The 22,965-nt window shown below is 31.0% G+C and overlaps 6 protein-coding genes across 10 annotated transcripts; 4 read left to right on the top strand and 2 right to left on the bottom strand.

Moving 5' to 3' along the window:
• Positions 1-627: 627 nt before the first annotated feature.
• On the top strand, positions 628-6,209 carry LOC143177672 (cGMP-dependent 3',5'-cyclic phosphodiesterase). The gene is made up of 12 exons (XM_076375746.1): positions 628-1,123; positions 2,531-2,647; positions 3,198-3,442; positions 3,567-3,676; positions 3,747-3,886; positions 3,954-4,140; positions 4,210-4,391; positions 4,472-4,656; positions 4,728-4,992; positions 5,074-5,361; positions 5,474-5,619; positions 5,777-6,209. The coding sequence occupies exons 1-12, from the start codon at positions 1,010-1,012 to the stop codon at positions 5,997-5,999; spliced, it is 2,202 nt and encodes a 733-aa protein (XP_076231861.1). The 5' UTR covers positions 628-1,009; the 3' UTR covers positions 6,000-6,209.
• Positions 6,210-7,269: 1,060 nt separating this feature from the next.
• On the top strand, positions 7,270-14,393 carry Incenp (Inner centromere protein). Of its 4 annotated transcripts, XM_076375743.1 has the most exons (11): positions 7,270-7,557; positions 7,655-7,903; positions 7,998-8,477; positions 8,549-9,700; positions 9,797-9,961; positions 10,037-10,227; positions 10,327-10,510; positions 10,596-10,793; positions 10,901-11,015; positions 11,090-11,283; positions 14,175-14,393. In XM_076375743.1, the coding sequence occupies exons 2-10, from the start codon at positions 7,865-7,867 to the stop codon at positions 11,278-11,280; spliced, it is 2,715 nt and encodes a 904-aa protein (XP_076231858.1). In that variant the 5' UTR covers positions 7,270-7,557; positions 7,655-7,864; the 3' UTR covers positions 11,281-11,283; positions 14,175-14,393. The 4 variants fall into 4 exon arrangements, with proteins under 4 accessions (XP_076231858.1, XP_076231857.1, XP_076231860.1 ...); XM_076375742.1 differs by lacking the exon at positions 14,175-14,393 and having other exon boundaries at positions 7,271-7,557; positions 11,090-12,065; XM_076375744.1 differs by lacking the exon at positions 14,175-14,393 and having other exon boundaries at positions 7,272-7,557; positions 7,998-8,471; positions 11,090-12,065.
• Positions 11,619-16,232, bottom strand: Wdy (WD repeat-containing protein WDY). Its single transcript, XM_076375752.1, is given in 18 exon segments — positions 11,619-11,754; positions 11,880-11,972; positions 11,974-12,227; positions 12,313-12,487; positions 12,587-12,827; positions 12,927-13,186; positions 13,260-13,349; positions 13,438-13,695; positions 13,774-14,018; positions 14,092-14,292; positions 14,428-14,633; positions 14,715-14,922; positions 14,987-15,181; positions 15,242-15,378; positions 15,450-15,561; positions 15,630-15,821; positions 15,918-16,022; positions 16,140-16,232. Coding segments are annotated over 18 exon segments (3,081 nt in total). The 3' UTR covers positions 11,619-11,738.
• Positions 16,233-16,713: 481 nt separating this feature from the next.
• Positions 16,714-19,016, top strand: Bbs8 (tetratricopeptide repeat protein 8). The gene is made up of 8 exons (XM_076375747.1): positions 16,714-16,907; positions 16,976-17,168; positions 17,287-17,419; positions 17,490-17,634; positions 17,709-18,133; positions 18,205-18,376; positions 18,445-18,651; positions 18,717-19,016. Exons 1-8 carry the CDS (start codon positions 16,809-16,811, stop codon positions 18,831-18,833), a joined length of 1,491 nt encoding a protein of 496 aa, XP_076231862.1. The 5' UTR covers positions 16,714-16,808; the 3' UTR covers positions 18,834-19,016.
• Positions 19,017-19,152: 136 nt separating this feature from the next.
• Positions 19,153-21,336, bottom strand: LOC143177676 (protein YIPF6). Its single transcript, XM_076375750.1, has 8 exons — positions 21,240-21,336; positions 20,695-20,738; positions 20,493-20,621; positions 20,279-20,357; positions 20,153-20,195; positions 19,942-20,073; positions 19,677-19,834; positions 19,153-19,605 (listed from the first exon to the last, which is right to left on the bottom strand). Exons 2-8 carry the CDS (start codon positions 20,722-20,724, stop codon positions 19,490-19,492), a joined length of 687 nt encoding a protein of 228 aa, XP_076231865.1. The 5' UTR covers positions 20,725-20,738; positions 21,240-21,336; the 3' UTR covers positions 19,153-19,489.
• Positions 21,024-22,742, top strand: LOC143177675 (coiled-coil domain-containing protein 134). 2 transcript variants are annotated; one of them, XM_076375749.1, is made up of 4 exons: positions 21,024-21,456; positions 21,731-21,940; positions 22,020-22,396; positions 22,668-22,742. In XM_076375749.1, exons 1-3 carry the CDS (start codon positions 21,306-21,308, stop codon positions 22,361-22,363), a joined length of 705 nt encoding a protein of 234 aa, XP_076231864.1. In that variant the 5' UTR covers positions 21,024-21,305; the 3' UTR covers positions 22,364-22,396; positions 22,668-22,742. The 2 variants fall into 2 exon arrangements, with proteins under 2 accessions (XP_076231864.1, XP_076231863.1); XM_076375748.1 differs by lacking the exon at positions 22,668-22,742 and having other exon boundaries at positions 21,025-21,456; positions 22,020-22,447.
• Positions 22,743-22,965: the final 223 nt, after the last annotated feature.

Below are 22,965 nucleotides of genomic sequence, written 5' to 3'. Positions count from 1 at the left end.
AAATAGTCATTTCAGATTTATACTAATTCTAAATTCCAATTTATTTAAAACTTAAGAGAAATTTTCTTGGAAAAAATTTCAAATATTTTGGATAGAAAGAAATGCTTCGCATGGAAATAATATAAATTACGTATGTAATTAAACAAAATTGAAGAAATAAAGAATTTTCCATTTATTTTATTTATTTATTCCATTTATTTCCCTTGTCATTCAGAAATTATATATCTATAGCACATTTTAATCTCTAAAGGCTCGTTTAGATTAGTCAAGTTACCTCAATTCAATACACTTGCATTCAAGTAGCTTGATATCGAGTTTGAGTTCACACAAGTCAAGTTACTTGAATTCAAGTACAGTAGCATGCATCAACCAATGTGTATTTCAAAGCAAGAAAAAGTTGAAAGGACCTCAACTTCACTCGAAGCTTGAAAAGATATTTCAAGTCAAGTAACTAACAGGTTCACATTGGTCAAGTTATCCAAAATTGCATTCAGACCGCTTAAATTCAAGTAACTTGACCAACCTGGACGAACCTTAAAACCTATATTCAAAAGAAGAAGTTCAATTATTCACGAGAATGTTCATTCTGCTCGAAAACTCGGGACTATTTGACTCGCTTAAATCTCCATTCGAATGTTCCCTTCGATAAGAACATGTTTGAATAACGCCCGAGTCTGTTGACCATAAAACGTAAGGCTCGCGTTGCGCACGTCACTTGTTTATTCATGATCGAGGAATCGTGCATGATGCAGACCTCTGCAGAGGTTTGCAGTGACACTTCATACTCGTATTTCCATTCCGCGCTCTGACAACCGATTTAAATTTGAAAAAATGATCGTCTCCGATATTTTTCACGCGTATTGAAGCTGCTACGAGACAGTTGTCCAACGACAATCATCCACGCTCTGTACCGTCAGTAGGGATGAGACTGAACGCGACCGATGCATCGCAATAGACGAAAAGATACAGATTTTCTAGCGATTGTCATTCGAAACGTGCCACCGAATCGATGAAAATGAGTTCTGTTCGTTTAAACGTGTCAAACGGGGAAAGGATCCTCCTCCTTCTTGAGGAGCTCTGCGATCTTTCCTATCCTCAGGTGCAACAAAAGTTGAACAAATACGTGAGTACATGCTGTTGTGTTCCCCTTTCCCGTAAATACAGTTCGCTTCAAAAGTATCAAATCACTCGAAATATTAAATCCTTCGTGCAAACTTGGAGAAATTTGTAAAATTAAATGAGAAAACTTTGTTAACCCTTTCATGCTCGACGTTTCATACAGGCAACATTGTAGTTTAACTCAGAAGAGTTGTCTGATAAATATTGTATTTTTTTCTGTGGAATTGCGTATATGCAATATAGAGCCTTAAATACGTAGTAGTAAACTTAAGGCCTAGGCTCGTAAAATTTTATATAAAATTTGTTTAAGCTACTATTGTTAATAAATGATAAAACAGAATTTCTCTCACAGCTCGAAAAAATTCGGCCCTGAAAGGGTTAACCTACTCTGCTCGAGAAATGTAGCAATTTGAAAATGAAACAGTGTATGGATGAGAAAATGTTATTTCGAAAAATTAAAATAAAATAGTAAAATAAGCTTTAGAAATGTAACTTTTTCAGTTTTAACAGTTTTAAAGATCATTTTTATGATAGTTTTATTAGATTCTTGTAAATTTCTGATAAAAGAATGTGTAGATTTTATTGATGATGGTATATTCTCTTCAGTAATTTTCTGTTAATTCGCGTTGCATCACCTTTTTCATATAATCGCTTATTTTCCTACTTTAAATCTTATAATTAGTAGTTTTTGCTTTCGTTATATCTGAGATGGTTATATTAAAAATTAAAAACATTTAAAAATATGTAAAGAATATTTTTGAGTTACTGATAAGGAAAAGAACGATAAACGACTGAAAAGTTATGAAATGGTTCGAATTTAAGTGACAGTGGTAGCGAATTGCAGAATGCTTTCACGTATTTTGCTTTGCACAAGTGTTTTGATGAATTCCAGTAATTTGCACGTTTCATTTTCAATTGTACCTTAATATTGCTTTAGAACATTTGGTACAGTATGTATTAGAAGTAAATTAGCAGTTTTCTAATTACGTAAGATGGTTAGATACTTATGTGTTCGACTGTACGAGTTTTGGCGGCATACACGCTTCTCTTTCGAAAACGACGCAATCCTACTGGTACTCATGAGCGTTTTGATCCTTTATCGCATGAATTGTGTTTTGAACGTTGAAAAAATTTTATTCAGTGAAGAAATTATTTTGGCGGAGAAATTACGTGGTAGACGCTTAATAATAATTATTTTTTATAATAATATACTTAGTCTATGATACACATCACTTTGTGTACATTTTCATTGTTTTCTATTTTTTGCAATACATATAAGTAATAAGAGACATTTTATGTTAAAATGATTGTTATATAGGCTACATATATGTCTAGTTATTTTGCACAATTTTTTTAAACGTTTGTTATCATGGTACTGTGTGAGTTTAATTATTTGTTTTGAATGTTATAGATACAAACTGAAACAAATACACAAATATCTTTACTTGCTCCCATTTTAATACAATCAGAAGAAATGGTGATACATGTGATAGGGGAAAATATTTTAGACAGGGAACTGAGATTTCCTGTAAGTAACAATCATTTGTACAATACTAAAAGAATTAGTTTTTAAAGTGTAATAGATAACAGTTTTAAGGATTGTCCCACATTGCAAATAAAGTCTACTTAACAGTTTCTAATCCTCAAAGAGAATACTTAGAAACCTACATAAAAGAAGCCATACATAAAGGTATTATTGATATAATGCTATAAAACTTTTTATACAAACTGATGAAAAATGTTATTGATCACAGTGATATTGCTTATCGTTGTTTACATCTTCCAGTCAATGTTATTATAAGGCTTATTCCAATCTCTTATTAGGAAGTAATTAAAAATTTCTTTTTCTGATAAGGTAATACAGTTCAGTAGTTACAAAATATTTAGAAAATATAATAGAATATATAAACAAAGTGATTATATCTATATTTTAAAAACTGATTATATCTGAAACTTATGTGAATATAAACATATTTTAAGATCTAATACATGTATGATATGTAAAAATTTTTGGTAACATTAAGCTATTTAACAATTAAAATAATTTTTACTTGTTTAATATCAAGCTTCTCTTACAGGTATTAAATAATGTTTTATATAAAAGTGTACAGAATAAAGAACCAATAGTTATGGATATAACAATGCTCGATGAGGAATTATTACGTCATCTTCAGTCAATATGTCCAATGTCAAACTCATTTCTGACAATTCCTGTACAACATCCTAAGCAGAGCCATACAGCTTTAGTAGTTTCGTTGGTTGATAATGACAATACAAATAAAAATATACAAAGATGTACAGAAGTAGTTCAAGAATGTTTTCGGTAACTTTTTCCTTTTATTATTTAAAAAAAAAAGAAAGAAATCTTAAAAATATATGAAATACTGATAATTACAGTTCAAAATGTTTTTCTTTAGATATAATTAGAAATTTTTTCTTCAACATAGATTCTGCCTAGGATTTCTCCTAAATTCATTTACTTGTTATGAGGAAACTAGACTCAAACATCAGTGTCAAAAATTACTTGCTGTTTCTAGGAAACTTTTTACACATTTAGGTAATATTTTTTATGATAATAATAGCTACTGTAACACTTAAACATTCATATATTCATTATTTTTAAATAGGAGACTTTTCTGATCTTTTGAGGGAGATAATGGTAGAAGTTAGAAATTTAACAAATGCAGAACGATGTTCACTGTTTCTTTTGGATCCTGATCAACAAGATTTAGTGGCTAAGGTGTTTGATGGCATTGCCATGAAAGAAGTGAGTTTAAACTTTAGAGATGGAATTTTATATTTTTCAATAAAATTAAAAATCTAATTACTTTCAGTCTGTGAAAGAAATGAGGATACCTATAGGGCAAGGTATAGCAGGGCATGTCGCAACTTCTGGCAACTTGCTTAACATTAGAAATGCGTATGAACATCCACTTTTCTATCGTGGGATAGATGAAGTTACAGGTTTCAGAACTAGAAACATTTTATGCTTTCCAATTAGAGACGAAAATGGAATTATTGGTAAGCAAAGACTTGTATATCATTCTAATATTAAAAATGCATCATAGAAAATCATTAAATGTTTTATAGGAGTTGCACAACTCTGCAATAAGAAAGATGGATTGTACTTTGACGTTTTTGATGAAGAAGTTGCAACAGCATTTAGTATTTATTGCGGAATTTCCATAATGCATAGCATTGTTTACAAGAAGATGCAAGATGCTCAAGCAAGAAATAAATTGAGTAATGAAGTAATGATGTATCATATGAAGGTAAATTTATATGAGAGTATACAAAATTTGAAATTGATTATAATTTGATTATTTTCAACAAAATATTATTATAATTACAGGTAGAAGAAGATGTTGTTCAAGCCCTATTAAATTGTAAAGATGAACACAATTTAAAAGACTTCGATAAATTCCAGTTCACTCCTAGAAGTGTACCTTATAAACATATGCCTTGTTATACAATAAAAATGTTTAATGACTTAGGCCTTATTAAATACTGGAAGATGAAATTATCAACTTTAGCTAGGTAATAAAGTTTTTAATAATTATAAAGGTATCAAGCTGAGAACAAAGACTTAATTTGCATAAATTTTACAGATTTATACTGTATGTTAAAAAAGGATACAGAGATGCACCTTATCATAATTGGATGCATGCATTTTCCGTGGCACATTTTGCATACCTACTGATGAAAAACTTACACCTTATTACTGAAAATTATATGACACATTTACAAGCCTTAGTCTTTTTAGTATCTTGTTTATGTCACGATGTAGATCATAGAGGAACTAACAATTCCTTTCAAACCAAATGTAGTACTGTGTTGGCAAGTCTTTACAGCTCCGAGGGTTCTGTGATGGAGGTAAATTTACGTTTTTAAAAATGAGGATCTTGTAATCATATTTTGCTACATGGTAATTAACATGTGTACTACCGATAACAGAGACATCATCTGGCCCAAACTATGTGTATTTTAAATACAGAAGGTTGCAATATATTTGAAAATTTTAATAGTGAGGAATATAGTGAAGCATTAGATCTGTTAAGAAGTAATATACTTGCAACTGATTTAGCATCTCATTTTCGTACAGTAGAAAAACAGACAGAAATGGTTAGAAACAAATATGACAGAAATGACTGTAAACAACGAAAATTATTTTTTGATATGCTTATGACGTGTTGTGATCTTAGCGATCAAACTAAACATTGGAAGGTTTCCAAAAAGACTGCAGTAAGTTTAATTGAAATGTTTAAAAATTTTAAATGAAGTGCTATTGTAATAGAGATCAGACTTTTAAACTTTAATGTATTATGTGTTGCATGTTTATTGTATCTTATATTAGGAGCAAATTTATGATGAATTCTTCTCACAAGGAGACTTGGAAAAAAGTATGGGTAGCTCTCCTATTGAAATGATGGACAGAGAACGGGCTTCTATACCAGATCTTCAAGTTCAATTTATTACAAATATAGTTATACCGCTTTTCATGTAAGTAAAACGTTATGAATTTAAACTATTTAAAACTTAATTATGTTATTTTTTTATAAGCATTCTTCAATTTCATAGATAAATAACTAACATAAATTAACAAAAATCTCATGTGCGATCTTCTATATTGTTTTCCCGTTTATTTTGTGTTTTCTAGTAATCTTTCCACGTTATTCCCAATGGTACATCCACTCGTAGATGTGCTAAAAGAAAATCGAGATTTATGGGAAGTGTCTAAAGCTATATTTCAAAGATATACAAAAACGGGAATGAAAGGCATTGACATTTTACTTGACCCTACTTTTGAGGAAGAAGTATTACAAATTTATACTCAAAGCAATAATGATCTATCAAAGAATTCTACAGTTGAATCAAAATAAAAACAAACTAATATTAAAGTTTAAAGCAAGACATAAGAATATCAAACTTTATAAATACAGATCTAATATTTTTATCATAAAAAAAAATTGTATAATATATAGGTCATAGTATTTACGTTTGAAAGCAATAGAAGAACTTTCAATTATTATGTATATTATATGAAAAATCAGATAATATTTGTTCATCATAAGAACGCTGGCGTTCTATAAATTCTGTATTTAATTATATATTTAATATCTATTCGAATACACTTATTATCAATAATCAGTGCAATATTTATCTTCAAAAATTGAAGTGTAAAGTGTAATTGAAAAAAATATATTATTTTCTGTTACAATTTCAATAAAAATTCGTTCTTACATAAAAGAATATATTATATTCCAGTTTAAGGCGATGATAAATCAAGCAATAAAGATTTTTAAACATACAAAATTTTAAGAATTTTATTGTTATTAAAATAAATTTTTTATAATAAATGGAGAAAAAGTATTGTTCTCGTATACATGTAGTTAAACGATGTTTCTAAACTACAATTTCCATTGTCAAACTTTTAGAATAAACTATATTTATGTTAAAAACAGCTCTGATATAATACAGCATAAGAAACAATTCTATTACATCTTCTAATCATTCATGAATCAAACTGTATTTAAAAAAACTTTGAACTTATGAATTACAAAACTTTGTAGCATATAATTACTCCAAATAATAATTCTATTATTTATTGCAAAATTTTGTATTAAACTAGAGCTCATTTGAAGTGTTCACTATTTGGAAATATTTACAACTATACTAATACTTACAGAAGTTAAACTTCAAAAGTAGATTCAATCTTAAGAAAAATAATTACAAATAACGAGTTTTTTATCAAATGTAACTGAAGGAAAAAATAAATTATGTACAGAAAAATAGCGCCAATTACGAATTCATTATATCATTACTGTTTCATTATGTACCAAATCACATTGATAACGATATCAAGATGAGATTCATTGTAACTTAGTTTAATTTTAATTAAACTTAAATTTATTATAAATCATTTCATTTTTACCCTACCTCATTTGCACTACTTGTTACTGAAAGCAGAATTCAATTTCGGGTCAGGTTGGGGTTCCAAAAATTTATAATCATGTACATATGTCTATCATGTAAATATGATATAAATTATTGATCTCAGTCTCAGTAAAGAAACATTCAAATTTGTGCTCCTTGCCACATGTATAGGGCCTCCTCTGAATAGAGTCATAAGTCACCAGAGGGAACGCTTCCTCAACCAATTGAAACACAGCGGAGGGTAATTTAAATCGCTCTAGAGAAATGTGGCGGGCCCGGGAGAACAGATGGCGCTTAAGAAAGTGATTCAAATTGAACCGAAAAGACGTTATAGACAGGAGCAAACTTGTATAGTCCCGCCCGCGCCACGAAATGGAGATTGTCGTTACAGTTTTCCTTGCTTTCGTGCACTGTGTCATTGAAAGATATTAATCTTGTAACTACATGTATCCTCGTCGTGAAACTCTGTATTGACAATTTACTCCCTTCTTAGAAATATAGAAAGTAAGTAAATATGTTAAGGAGTAATCCTTAATTTGCCTCATTTATTCTTTCTGTGTACATTATTACCTATTAACATGCTCTAATATCCCTCCTATAGCTTTTCTAGATATTTGTGTTTAACAATTAACTCGACATCAGTCTTATATTAAATATGGTTATGAATCTAATGGAGTAACGGAAAATAAGCTTTGTTGAAGACGCACATGCGGTGAAATTGATTTTATCGGCAATCGTCAATTGTAATAATAGTATTATTTCGTTGTTGTTTCGTGGAATAGTTGATTATTTGAAAACGAATTACCTGTAAATGCTTATTTTAACAAGTGGGATGTTGCAACTTAGTCCTGTATGTTTTTGTTGTTAAGTTATACTGTTGTTATACTATAGTTTATTGAAAGAATGCATGTACATGTATATTAAAGGATATATATTTCTTCTAGGTTTCAAACATGGGTACTCGGTCTAAGAACAGAATTAAAGCAATGATTGCTAAGGATATTTTAGATATTCATAATCATTGCATGGAAGTTAAGAAATCTATTAATGACAATTTAGAAGGTGCTTTAGATTATTTGAATAATTTACTCACTCAAATACCACAATCAGCATCTGGACCATTAATTACCAAAACACCGAAAGTGTTGAGAAAAAGAGGAGCGCAACGCATTGAAACCATTCCTGAGAATGATGTTATCGTTATTGATAATACATTGAGGGAGTCTATTGCAGTAAATAATAAGACAGAAATTAAAGACAACGAAGAAGATGGGAACAAAGATACCACTATGGAAATGACATTTAGTAGATCGAGAAGAGAAGCATCAAAGAAAGCAGTAAATAATATTAAAAAGCAGCAATCACTTTCTCTTAATAAGAAATTGAGAAGGCCGTCAGACTTTAACGAAGAAAGCAAGGTAAAAGTTAGTAGCCTATCTTTCATTTATCATAAAGCATGGTAGCTCTTGTACATTATACTTTTTCTCATTTTTAGAAAACACGTGAAAGCCAAACTAAAAGAAAAAAGTTTACAAGAAGCAGCTCGGATGAAGAAGGTACCCAAGGGCCTAGGAAACAAAGTAAGACAGAAGAAACCATCTTGGGAGAAAGTAATGTAAAAAAATTATCAGATACAAATTCACAGAACAGTCTTCCAGCAAAAGAAAGTATAACACAAGAAATAAAGAATGAAGTGTTACAATCTTCGTCTAGGTCAACGCGAAGTTCTAGCAGAAAAAGAACTTTATCGCATACAAACGATTTAAGTATTAAGGAATCTGATAATATTATAGATGATACAGTGATTGCTCCTAAAGACGTTGACATCGAAGAACATTCAATGTACGAAGATGCGATTGGAAAACCTACGCCCATTATGAATTCCACAATGAACTTAAATTCCACTTTCGTTGCGCATAAAATGATGAATGCAACAGTAGTTTTGGAACCGTTATCGGCGATAAAACTAAATGAAACTGTAACAATTACTAAAAAAATCAGCAATAGCACAGAGAATAGAGATAACACTCAATGGAAAGTACCTGAAGTGAAGCCTCAACAGAAATCGCCTAGAACCTCCAAGGCTGTATCACCTAATTCGAAGACCCTGCAGGACAGGATGCAAAAATTGAAAGAAGCCATGATAAATAAGGAATTCGACGAATTAATCACAGAAGACGAATCATCGCCCGAAATAAAGAAACCTAGAAAAAACATTAAAAGACAAGAGGTCAAGAAACGACAGAAGCAAATAACGAAGTCCGAGACGTCAAGTGAAGATGAAGTACTTGGTACACCTGTAAAACCTTTGAAGGAGAAAAATACAGGCCCGAGTCTTCAGGATATAAGAAATACATACAAATCAAATGCTTTGTTTAGTCCTTACGCCAAAGAATCAGTGAAGAAAAGGGTTGAGGCCTTTGAACAAGCCGGTTTAAATAGCCCTAAAGCAACTATTGAAATTGATGCACCAACTAGAATTACCAGAACAAAAACACGTGCCATAGCTGCTGCACAAGCAGAGTCCTCGGAAAGTATAAAAGCTACAGAAAAATCAGTTGCTCACAAATTAGCACGGAAATCATTAGCAAAGGCTAAGAAAATCTCGTTAGCAAAGCAAGTCAAAGATGTCGATGAATACAAAGAGGTAATTAAAATATTTTATAAGATATCTATTTATGGAAATTTCTGCATATAATATTAAAAAGTTTTACAAGTATATTTTTTCACGATTCTTTCTTAGAATAAAATGCAAGGGCTACAAAAACTTGGTAAAGCGACAGTTCCTATTGAAAAGCTGAATCTCAAGCAGCAACAACTAAAAACGACTCCATTAGGGAAAATAAAAACTCAGTTGCCAATGTCTGTTAATCGTATTCCACAAACTCCAAATCAAACTATTACAAATGTAAGCTTTATTTTATTTGATTTTATTTTTCTTAATTTATATTTATAATAACACTTAACACTGTGTTGATTTCAGAATTATAAAGCTTTCAGTGCTACACGTGCAAATATTATCACATCAGTGGACTCCTTCGTTCAAGCTCCAAAATCTGTTAATAGACGTAATTCGATAGATAAATTGGAGGAGAAAAAACGAAAATTGAACGATGACAATGCTAGGAAAAAACGAGAAGAAGCATTAAGAACTCAAATGGAAGAAAAAAGAAGGTAAAGCAATCATAAATATAATGTGTAATGTTCTGTTTAATTCTAGTTTATTATTATTTTTTTAAATATGCAAAATATACGTGATTTTTGTATGTAAAGGAAAAGGCAAGAGAAGGAACTAAAGAATAAGTTAGCGAGAGAAGCAAAGGAGAAACAAGAGTTGGAGAAACGTCAAAAGGTTGAAAAGGAAAGAGAGGAAAGAGCCCGATTAGCACAACAGATGCAGGAAAAACAACGTGAAGAAATGGAGAAGAAACGTATGGCGCAATTGCAACGAGCTCAGGTATGTGTTTAACAATCTTAATAAACATTTGATACTGAAATTGAGTTCAGAAATGTTAATGATTTTGATTTACTGGAAATTAAAGGAAAAAGAAGAAAGAAGAAGACAAGAAGAACAACAACGTTTACAACGTCTACAAGAACAAGAAGAAGCGGAACGTATATTAGCTGAACAAAGACGCAGAGAACAGGAGGCTGAGAAACGAAGAGAGGTTGAAGTAAGGGCTCAACAACAGGCTGCTGCTGAAGCTGTAAGAGCTAAAAACCAAATGCTTTTGGCACAAGTAAGCTTAGATTTATACTCAAAATATTTGCATGTACAGAATATTTTTTTCAAAGAAATATCTTAATATAGATTGAACAATTCATGAATATTAATTGGATGTTTTAGGCAAAATATGGCAATAAACATGGTCCAACAAATTACGTTTTGGATAGTGAACCCGACGATGATGAATCAGATGATGAATCCAGACCAAAACATGCAATTCCATACTGGGCACAGCGTGAGTATCACTTTTACTTGTAATAGAAATCATTTTATGCTAATTAAAAACAATTTTGCTTCGATTAATTTCAGCGCAAGTACGTAGAGCACAACTCGCGATGCAACGATACATTTCAGAGAAGGCAGTATTCAAATTTTTTGATACCAAGAAGTGCACACCTGATTTGACACAATTATTCCAAGGTATAGACAGAAGTAGATTAAAGCGTACATCCAGTGCAATCTGGAAAACGCCACCGCGTTATTCCATGATGGACGAATAAAAGGTACATACTTTTTGTTAAAATACAGTGTTGTTAATTTCATGTGCCTTCATGATGAGAATGCTTGCAGTATCCTATACTGTAATTGTATGTGATATAGAATTGATGTTACAGCATAATAGCGTTGAAACGAAAATATTCGATTTACCATTTTATATAAACAAATGTAAGACTGCAGCTTTAAAATTCCCCGTGCATATGTACTATTTTTTACCATTTCTATTGAATTTTACCATTTTTCTTATTTATGTATTGTTTATATTATACTGAAATTGATAAAAAAGAAAGTGGAATCGTCATTAACAAATATGGATTAATAAACGTTTAAATGCATGATATTTCTTAGTAAAAGTAGGCTTTATTCAATTATTAACGAAACAATTTTCTTGTTGATCAAATATTTTAAAGCTTGTACTTTGTGTGCAACTCCCTTTTCGCACATGACAGTCTTCTAAGTTTTACTTGCGTTTTTGACTGAAAAATGTTATGCATGCAAAGTATTTCCACATAAATTATTAATGATAATCATTTAAATATGGAAATATATAGATAAGTTTAATATATTTAAATCAATCGGAAATATAGCTTAAGGGACTTACAGCAAATCTTTTTGCTTTTGAAGAAGTGGTGGTAATTTTGGCGTCGGAACTATTTCCAAAGGTCTTAACCTTAAGTGCGTGTATATAGGTATCTAAAGCATTGTTTTTAACAAAAAAGTACTTCTAATGAATTTGCTTTACTGTTAGTAAAATTATATTAAATATACTAACGTATGGCAAAGAATTGTCTAAAATTGGACGCTCTGAGAAAATCATTAGCACTGATTTATCCATAACTGAAATAGTTAATCTTCTTCCATCTAGGATGGGACGTTCTTCAGGAACGACGTTCAGAATATCTGTACTCTCACTCTTAGATTCTGATCTTACGATTCCTCCATCAAGAACCTTTTCATGATCGAATATTAATACAATTTAATAAATAACTGCCATATTTATTCAAGTGCCTATCGATACAAATTGAATCATTTACTTTCATTGTAGTAGAACTCGCGAATCTCTTAACATCCAGTGGATATCTGTAATCTTTGAAATATTTATGCGCTGGAATTGTAGGTAAAATCGTTGACCATGCTTTGAATGTTCCGAGGGTCGATATGTAACGACCTCCCAGTGTCCATAAGCGTACCGTATAATCTGTACTTCCACTTGAATATAATTAAGAAAGTTATGTTTTAAAAATGGACTGTAGTTCACGTAATGAACTGGAGAAAAGGAATATGTTATTTTTGTAGCATTTTTATTACCTAGCAATGATGCGTGCGTCAGGAATTAACTGAATAGATGTAACAGGTTCCAAGTGTCCACGTACAGAAGAAAGTAATAGCGGTAAAGGCTGATCTCGTACTGCTCTCTTAGCTCTTCCAAGAATTTTGTCTTTCCATAAAAATGGAAATTCTAAATTTAGAAGAGGTATTTGCATTTTAGGAGGATTTGGCACTAAATAATTTGCGAGATACCAAACTTTTATGTATCCTGCATTATGTCCTAGACAATAAACAGTTTATCACTTTCTTATATTCAATATTATAATTTAGAATTATTAAATCTTATTGTAAAAAATACATATTAGTTTGATTCATTTACCTGTTACAAGGAAATAATTGTCAGGATCAGTTGCTAATGATAATGCACAATCACCTACACTGTGAATAACTGAGAACGCTTCTAAAAATCCACCGGCAGGATGATGAGTCCAAACTTGTATTAAACCAGAATCAAGCGAAACTAATAATGTTCCAACATTAGGCCTAACTGGTCGTGCATTCAAAAATATCATTGTTCGAACAGCAACAATTCGTATAATGTTCAATGCTGATTCCTGATGTTTAGAGGCTGTATGATATCTGTTGTATATAACAATTATATACATATATAAGTTTTATTAAAGTCGTCTAATTATAAAACATGAAATGTTACCTTTTTCTAAAACTTATGCGTTCTCTTTCAGTTTCCTTAGATTTATACATTTGGTCATTTGTATCATTTTCTAAGTATCTTACGCTGAATCTATGTAATATTAATCATGTTACAACTGTTTGTAATATTACGTTCTTTAAAAAGTATAAATGCTATTTTTTATTTTTGATCAACTCACCTTGATGTTGGATCATTGACTTTATATTTCCTATAGGGTTGGCCTGTTTCTAATCTCCAAAGTATTATCTCGCCATTGTAAGTCGCTGTTGCTAAAACTTGAGGAAACCAGACAGCAGAGCATAGAATATGATCAGTGTGCCTTACTCCCCAATTCTTTTTGTATATATTTGTATCCGAAGTCGCGAATTCTATGACCTCACGATTCCAACCGCTACATAAAATTCGATTTTCTAGCCAAGCTATACTTGTAATTTCACTATATTAAGAAATCAAAGTAATATGTGTAAATATATTGAATACATCAAAGAAGTTCAAGTAAAGAAAAGATACATACCATTCATTATCAATTGCCATGTTACGCAAACAAGTACCAGTATTAAAATTCCATATTTTTAATGATCCATCACGAGCACCTGTTACTAGCAGTTGCTCAGATTCATCGAAACAAGCTGCTGTAATTTCAATATCATCATATTGACCATATAAAAACTGACTGTGTGCATGAGTTACTAAGTATAAACGATTTCCGACCCAAGGGTCCCACACTATTATACAAGAATCCATTCCAGTAGAAACTATCTAGATTAATAAATAACTTATTGAGATGCTTTACAGTAAAATATGACTGTATTAAAAAAATATAATGAAGTACCACTTTATAAAGATAATTGTAAAGAACACAGCTAACAGCTTTTGTATGTGTAAAACCATCAGATATTTCTTCATTGATTACAGGATCACAAACAATCACTGCAATCATTGCGCTAGCAATAATCATTTTATGATTCAGTGGATTGTAAACTATGGTCATTGATGTGTGTTCACCTAGTTCGCCAGGAAGACCATTGTATGTCTACATAAAATGCAATTTTAATTACAGTTACTGTGAAAGCATTCGATTAATATTATCTAATACAAATAACGTTTAATGTTAAGGCCATGTTACAAATGAAAGATGTCCATATCTTATTAAGATTATTAATAAAACCTGAATACAAGATTGAGCTAATACGTCCCACACTTTGATGCATTTATCGTTTGAAAGAGAATACACGCGTTTACCAGCATTTTGAAGTGTTAAAGCACAAATAGCTGCATGGTGTCCTTGAAATGTACTATTTGGTCGTTTTGTTACAAAAGGGTTCCAAACCCGAACAATGCAATCTGGTCCACCAGTTACTAATATTTGACTCTCTAAATATTAGTATTATGAGAGCAAAGAAATTACACTATATCCTTTAAAATAAAAATGGATATTTACTTTCTTCTACGTACCTTCACAAACAGTGAAACAAGTAATACCCATGTTAACTCTAAATTTGTATTGAATTTTTGATCCTGTAAGATCACTGAGTAAAAGAGAACAACTACAACATCTGCTACTAGATAGAAAGGATCTCAAACTATCACAGTATGCAACTTGTTTTACCCAATCTGTATGGACACATTTAAATTCTATAATTTTTATTGCTTGTATTTCACCCTGTAACAGAATATTTTTAGTAGAATGATGTTTCAAGGACTGTACAAAACAAGAAATCACTTGCCTTAACAATAGATTCATAGCGAATGAATAATGTATCGCGTTGAGGTACTTGTTTGAATGGTCCTCTATCTACAGGACTAAAAGATAGAATTGCAACAGATCCACGCATGTTCCCAAGTAAAATGTATGAATCTTCTTTGATATTTTTGCTGAAGTAATAGTACATACAAGTGACTGCACTTTCTAAACCTGATATCTAAGACAAAAGAAATATTGTTTATTGGAATAATGAATATTTAATGGAAGTGTAACATACCACCACTCGAAGATCAAATTTCTTTGCCATAGTATCATAAAATCTTAAATCGCACTCAGTAGAACTTGTACACACTGTCTGTACATCAGGCATCGCAATCATATCAGTTATTAAAGTTTGTTGTACTCTTAAATATGCTGAAAAAAAATAGAAATTTTGACAAAAAGGGGATAGAGACATTTATACTGCAAGAAATTAGAACACTAACGATTTACAGATTGTGCAGTATGTTCATATTCTAAATCCAGTGACCAGTAGTTTATAATTCCTTCTTTAGTAATTGTTAAGTAAGATCCTCTTTGAAAACTTGTAGTTCTGTCCTAAATTTAAATGACAAGAGTTATATTGAGTATAAATACTTAAGAACATTGAATGTCTGTATTTATACAGGTAAAACTTCAGGACAAAATGTAATTTTATGTATAGGTGTACGGTGACGTGATTTTAAAAGTTCAGGAACACCAGTTATTGGAAGTTTCAATATTTGCCATTGTAAAGCAGTATCCTTTTTTTGAAATTCGATCAACAAATATGAAATAAATTCATCCCATGTAATATTTCCATCTCTCTTAAAATTGATCTGTAATTAATAAATAGGAAAATAGGTATGTGGTGCAAGGTTCTGTCAAGTCTCCTGATAAACTGAATAAAATAATTATTTTTTTTATATTCTTACTTTTTTAAATAAAATTTCAAATTCATCTGATGGCATATGAATGTTTAATATATTTTCGAAAGCATCATGTAATTGAGAAATATTCATTTCTTCGTTTGTTGAAGTCTGTAAAAGAGTATTTTAAGTTATGATAAAATCAAACTTTTTGCATTGTATCGAGTGCAATGACAAAAATTAATTTTGAAGACAAGTGTGATAAATTATCTAGTATTCTAAGTATACCAAAAAGGCTTCGTGAAGATGCATCAAATGTTCTTCTGTACATTGTTCCTCTATACTTTTCTTTTTAAAGAAATCTTCAAAAGCTTGTTGCATACTAAAGAAAAAAATATTAGTAGATATTTATATTAGAAAATATAACAAATTTCGTCTATGAATACTTCACCAACCTGATCTCATCAAAATTTTCCATTTTATGCAAAATTGAATACAATATTACTCTTAAATTGTATATAATTCATATAAAACTAACATAAAAATTAGATGAAATGATTGCAGTAAATATATTTTAACAACCTTTTCCAATTTTTGGTACATAATAAAGTTAATTGAAATTTTTATGATAGTGTTTTGTTACCTAAAAAGCGGCATTTATAAAAAATTAATTTTCGTAGTATTTGATAAAATAATGGCTATCATCTTTATTAAGAATGTATCTAGCATTAAATAAAAATTATAGAACAAATGTGTATTAGTTTATCTTTGATCTGAGTAGACAGGGTTATAAGAAAAATAATCAATAACTTCATATGTGTATGGAAAATTCGTTTATCTACTAGACACTTAAGTGTATGTACAAAAGTATACATCACGCTATGATTTCTCGAAAAATCACTCCTTTTTTATTATTTAATCGTTATAATTACATTTTATAAAATTATTTATTGAACCATGGAGTTATTTAAGGCCTTAAGTTTATTCAGTAAAGGAAAATATGAAGAATGCACATCGATATGCACAGATTTATTACGAAAAAATCCATTAGATCAGGTATATATTTTTTATTAATTTATATCAATATGTATTTTTTATTTGAGATCTATTATTGTTCACTACAGGCTATCTGGGTATTAAAAATGCGTGCCTTAACATTACAAATATATATAGATGATATAGAAGGAGAAGAAGAAGGAATTGCTGAAAGTTTATTAGATAATTATACAATATCAGCTATGCCTAGGCCAGGAACATCCTTAAAAAATCCTGGTACTTCTAGCACAGGGCAATATCTTCGACCTAAAACTCAATCAGGTTCATTTTTTTAAATTTGGAAGTAACTTTAGGTAGCCAGAACATAAGACCATAAGGTTGAAGCCATAAAACTTTAATAGAAAAAATATAAATTAAAAGAACGTGATACTTTTTAAAGGTAGGCCCCTTACAGGAGTCGTCCGACCAGCTACACAATCTGCTATGTCTCAATCAGTTGAACAAGCTTTACGGACACCAAGAACTGCTATGACTGCTAGACCAATCACTGCCAGTTCTAGTGGCAGTGTTAGGTATACTTATTATTCTAAATTGCTTTGAACTTTTTTAGAACACAGTAATAGTTTAACTATCTCACAACAGATTAGGTACAGCGTCCATGTTAACAGAACCTGGAGGACCATTTATACAACTATCGCGTTTAAATATTTCTAAGTATGCTGGTCAATCCAGTATTGCAAAACCCTTATTTGAATATATATATTATCATGAACATGATGTACGATATGTTAGTATAAATTATTCAAAACTTCTACTGTTGAACTGTATGTGCTATAATTTTAATTATCATGATATATGCAGGCATTAGATTTAGCAGTTCAAGCAACACAAGTATGTCAGTATAAAGATTGGTGGTGGAAAGTGCAGCTTGGTAAATGTTACTACAGTTTAGGATTAATAAGAGATGCAGAACAGCAATTCAAGTCAGCACTGAAGGATTGTAAAACTATTGAAACAATCTTAAGGCTAATTAGAGTTTATATTAGGCTTGATCAACCGTTGGCTGCCTTGGATGCATGTAAAAAGGGTCTTGAGTATTTTCCTAACGATGTAAATATACTCACTGAAATGGGTCGTATATTTGATGGTCTCAATAATACAAACATGTCATTGAAGTATTATAAAATCGTCGTTCAAGAAGATGCTTCACACACAGAAGCAATAGCCAGCATTGGCATGCACCATTTTTATAATGACCAACCAGAATTAGCACTACGTTATTATAGGTAAACTTAAAGAGAAATTCTATTAGTCGAGAATTATTTGAAATACAATCTCATTATGTTTGTCTACACAGACGATTGCTACAAATGGGCGTATACAATGTCGAACTCTTCAATAATCTTGGATTATGCTGTTTCTATGCTCAGCAATATGACCATGTTATATCATGTTTTGAGAGAGCATTAAATCTTTCTACAGGTGAAAACGCAGCTGATGTGTGGTATAATATTTCTCATATTGCTCTTGTACGTATGAACCTTTCTACGCAACAATTGAAGTTTTTAGTGACCCTTTTATTGGAATACAATTGCAGACTGTGGGTGATATAACAATGGCCGAGGAATGTTTAAAGTTAGCTATCGTGAATGATAACAGGCATGCCTTGGCATACAATAATCTTGGAGTAATACAAATACGAAACAAGAATGTGACTGCAGCACGCACATATTTTCATGCAGCCGCTAATATTGCTAATTTTATTTACGAACCTCACTTCAACAGTGCCCGTCTAGCTTATGAAGTAATGTGTACCTTAATATATTCTACATTCATATAATATCAATTTCTGATACTTGAATTTCATAGGTTGGAGATCTTCAAACGTGTTACAATGCAGTACAAAAGTCCTTAATCGCATATCCTGGTCATTCTGATAGCAGAATTCTTCTTAAAAAGTTAGAAAGATATTTTGCACACATATGAATTTTCTAATAAGAAGAATGTGCCTGTATTATAATAAAACGATTTATTTTATTCAATGTTTGATTGTAATTTTACAAATAAAGCTATGTACACAATATATATGTGCATAATATACAAATTCTATAGTTCAATGTTCCATTCTTTTGATTTAAATAATAAATAAAAGATCAATATTTTAATAGGAATATCATTTCATAGGAAAATCAATTATTAATTATTGAAGACTGTTCAACTATACAGGTAGCATTAAAACTTATACAAATTTTTAGATCAATGAAATACGAATTACTTTATATATCATACTATCTAATCCTTTTTTATCAAGCTTATGTATAAATATATAACAATTTGATAATAATTTACTTAAGTATTATTTACCATTTTACATTTTGTATTAATATATTTTGTATACAGGTAATTGTAATTGACATACAAATTGGTAATTCTCTAAAGCGCATGGTAATACGCATAAATGACAGATATTGTATGCATTTACAGCAGTTTTTCTACAAAAACTTAAAATACAAACATTTTAAGAGCTTTAAAATATGATGCAGACTACATTTTACTCATTTTTTCACTTCAATTTTTTCACTTTGTGCACAAATATGGAACGATGTACAGTCTTGTTATTGTTAAACAATTCATGCTTTATTTTACGTAGTATGAGATATAACTAACCATGAAATTACAAAATAGAATAAAAATATTGGATATACCGCTAATGCTTTCCTTCCTACTGGTTGACTGTCACCAAGGAATGCCATTGATGCTAAAATAGAGTTTCAGACATTAACTTGGAATAATATAAAGTATATAATTGTAAAATAAAGTTATACTCACCATATGTTGCCCATATGAATCCAATCATAGAAATAATGAACCTTAAACTAAATAAAAATGTTGTCTGCTCTACTATTAGTATGATTCTACATAAAATTAGAGCAATGGCTGTAGGCAGCAAGCAGTATCCTAGGACACAAATACTTTGGAAGAAGGATCTACAACATAGATAAACTATATTATAAATGTAGCAAAGAAATACAATAAATTCTGATATTAACAGCCATTATAATACTTCTATAGTTTAATTATTATTATTACTTACATATTGCCACCTAATAATTTAGAATTCAATGTAACAACCATAGAACCAATCCAAACAATTACAAAAACCTCTGCGAATTCTGGTCCCCCATCATTTGAATCATCCGCTACATCAGAAGAACCTTGTAATATCCTAAAATAATGATATTTGTAATTGTAATTATTAAATAGATAGCATTTAAGGGTTTCTGTTTTTAAATGCATAAACTTACATTGCCATGAATGTACATAAAACTAATGGTCCCCAAAGATCCCCTGAAACATAAAACATTTTTCCATTATTTCCAAATTAATGATCTCAAATGCATCATACTTGACTATAGATTATGTTTACTTACATTCTTTTAATAAACTTTTCTTTTCTTTGGGATATAAAACATGATAAAACTTCTTGCCCACTGCTCGAACATCCCTGAGCTATGAGAAACATTCACAATGTAACTGCGATATAAATGCAGACATAATTGAAAAAGAAACATGACTAATTTCTAGAAAAATAGAATTTAATATATCTAAAAGTCTCTACTTTTGCATACAGTTACATAAACTTACAATTGTATCTTTGATTGGTTCGTCTAAGGTATTAAATTCTGGTTCCCCAAGATTTGATTTCTGTTTAGACCCAATGGTCATCTCGCCCTCCACACTTTGAGGGTCAGGATAATCCATCGTAACTTTAAACTTGAAACAGAAGGGTTCATCTTAAATCACAGAACTAGATTTACACAAAGTAAATCAGTGCCATTATACTCACATCGAATTTTGTATCATCTGCCGTTGCCATGTTTGTCAGCAATACTAAACTCCAATAACAAAGTGATTAGTTATTATTACTTATCTACTGCACGAATATCTGTTATTATCATATCACATTAGATCACTGCCATATGTACACAACATCAATTAAATCTTTCTGGTTAAACACATTCATGTTACAGCTTCAATAAGATGCTATTATTGCACATATGTATAAATTTCTTTAGCTCAACACTCTCTGTAAACAGTGTCCATAAAAAAGTGAAAAAAAAAAAGAACGCGTAGACGTGTCACAATTCAAACATCCGTGAATGCCGCATAATTATCAAATGCTCGCGAATCTTTTAATTATTTTCAAGCGAATCTTAATGTTGAAGTTGACACATTCGATGTTACATGGAAGTTAATAGATGGCAGTAGTCTCGCGATTATCGTAGTTGAAAACTTGCGGCTTAGCTTTGTTGACTAAATGCCGGTTGAAATTGCAAGGATCCTCCTTGGAAAGAATACTTAAAAAGTCACCATTTGAGTCACGTTTCTTACCTTGTCATACGGTTGCACTTTCTTAACAGACTCTTTCGTATTTCGAGCGTTTTTCGATCCGGCGAGATGCCACGCGTATTCATTTACATTGTAGCCGTATCAGTGTTGACATGTATTGCGCACGCGCAGCAAACAGATGCTTCGATAACGGAAGATCGAATCAACGGAGAACCGCGAAACAGTAGCTCGTCTAAAATCGAAGTTTACGAAGAATTATGTATCCACTAAAAGTTTAAAAAAAGGTGTTCGTTCTAATTTGCATGATTCTTTTGCAGGTTGAGACACAGTAATAAAGAAATTATTCAGCAAAAATTGATCTATGTTTAATCGATAACACAACTAATGTTTCGAGGATACTTTTTTTTATAGCGTACTCAAGGTTCAATCCAAAGATTTGAAAAGATTAGTTAGAATTGCAATTTTTATACAAACTATGGATAAATTCAGTTATCTTATTTATGTGATAAGATTTCCTTAACTAGAATATACAGTTAAGAAATCGTTCAGTCATGTGCGTAAGGAGCATGCGAAAGCCATACACCGTCTTCAAAGAGTAGACAGCTATGAACGTTTATACAAAATGATAACTGTCCTTTGTGAAAAAATGGTCGACGTAATCGAAACGAGTAAGCCATTAATTGAGAATGCAGGTTTTGATCCAGACAATAGGTCGTTGCCACAGAATGTTACATTACAAAGTGGTAATTTCCTTTTTTAATTACTTCTAGAGAAATGTCTTGCTCTTAGAAAATAGAGATTGTTCATTGCAATTTTTTTCAGCATTATCTACCGTGTTAGAAAATACAGCACTGTTCAGTGACATTGTTCTTCACTTTCCTCACGTGACTCATCGTATTCTGAAGTCACAGCAGAAGTGGAATGTGATCATAGATTGGTTCATAAATTTCACGAATCGATCGAGACACTTCTTAGATAAAGAAACGATTACCAGAATCCATTTAGTGGCTCAAGAGCTTAATATTACAGAGCGCGAAGCAGGTTATTTCAATCCCTACTGGCAACCTGACGAATTTCGAGAGACAAAGGAAGAAGTGAAAGGAAAAAAAGCAAAGAAGAAGGAGAAACGAAAGAGGGGACCACAGATGGCCAAAATTGAGTTATGATTCTCTCTTTTCTACGTTTCTTTAATCAAAAAGGTTCCTATTTATCAAGTGATTTTTTCTACGTACTTATGTAAATATGTAAAATAAAATATAGTATATTAATATGACAGGGTTTTTTTCACTTTTAAGAAATTTCGTCCCCAAAAAAATTAATGAATGTAGAAATAAGTTAAAAAGCGCCTTCAAATTATTCAAAAACCTTTAAGTCCTCGCTAAATATTAACTGTACCAGTTACCCTAAATAATCTTACTCCACGCTCAAAAATAATTCTTTGCTTACTCTGAAAAACATATTTTGTTTCAGTTGTGTCACTTCTGAAATTCAATCAAACGCTCTACCAAACGTGGACTCCAGTATTTAATAAAACATGCAAACAGATCAACAGTAAACTCAATTTCCTCGAAATTACATACTCGTACCATATCACCTTCATCTTCTAAGCCCTCCAATTCTTTTATTCATAAGACCAATCCTATCAATGAAGATCCAACTGAAATTTCGCAGAGGATCAAAGAAATTCCATCTACCAACAGGCTTTAGACGCGTGCATGTTCTAACGCAAATAAAACCGGAGATTTCTCGACAACCGAGACGTTGGTAG

The sequence above is a fragment of the Calliopsis andreniformis genome, chromosome 3 (assembly GCF_051401765.1).
Source record: "Calliopsis andreniformis isolate RMS-2024a chromosome 3, iyCalAndr_principal, whole genome shotgun sequence".
NCBI classification, from domain to species: Eukaryota; Metazoa; Arthropoda; class Insecta; order Hymenoptera; family Andrenidae; genus Calliopsis; species Calliopsis andreniformis.
The sequence above is the reverse complement of the archived record's forward strand: the minus strand, read 5'-3'. Positions and strand labels throughout refer to the sequence as shown.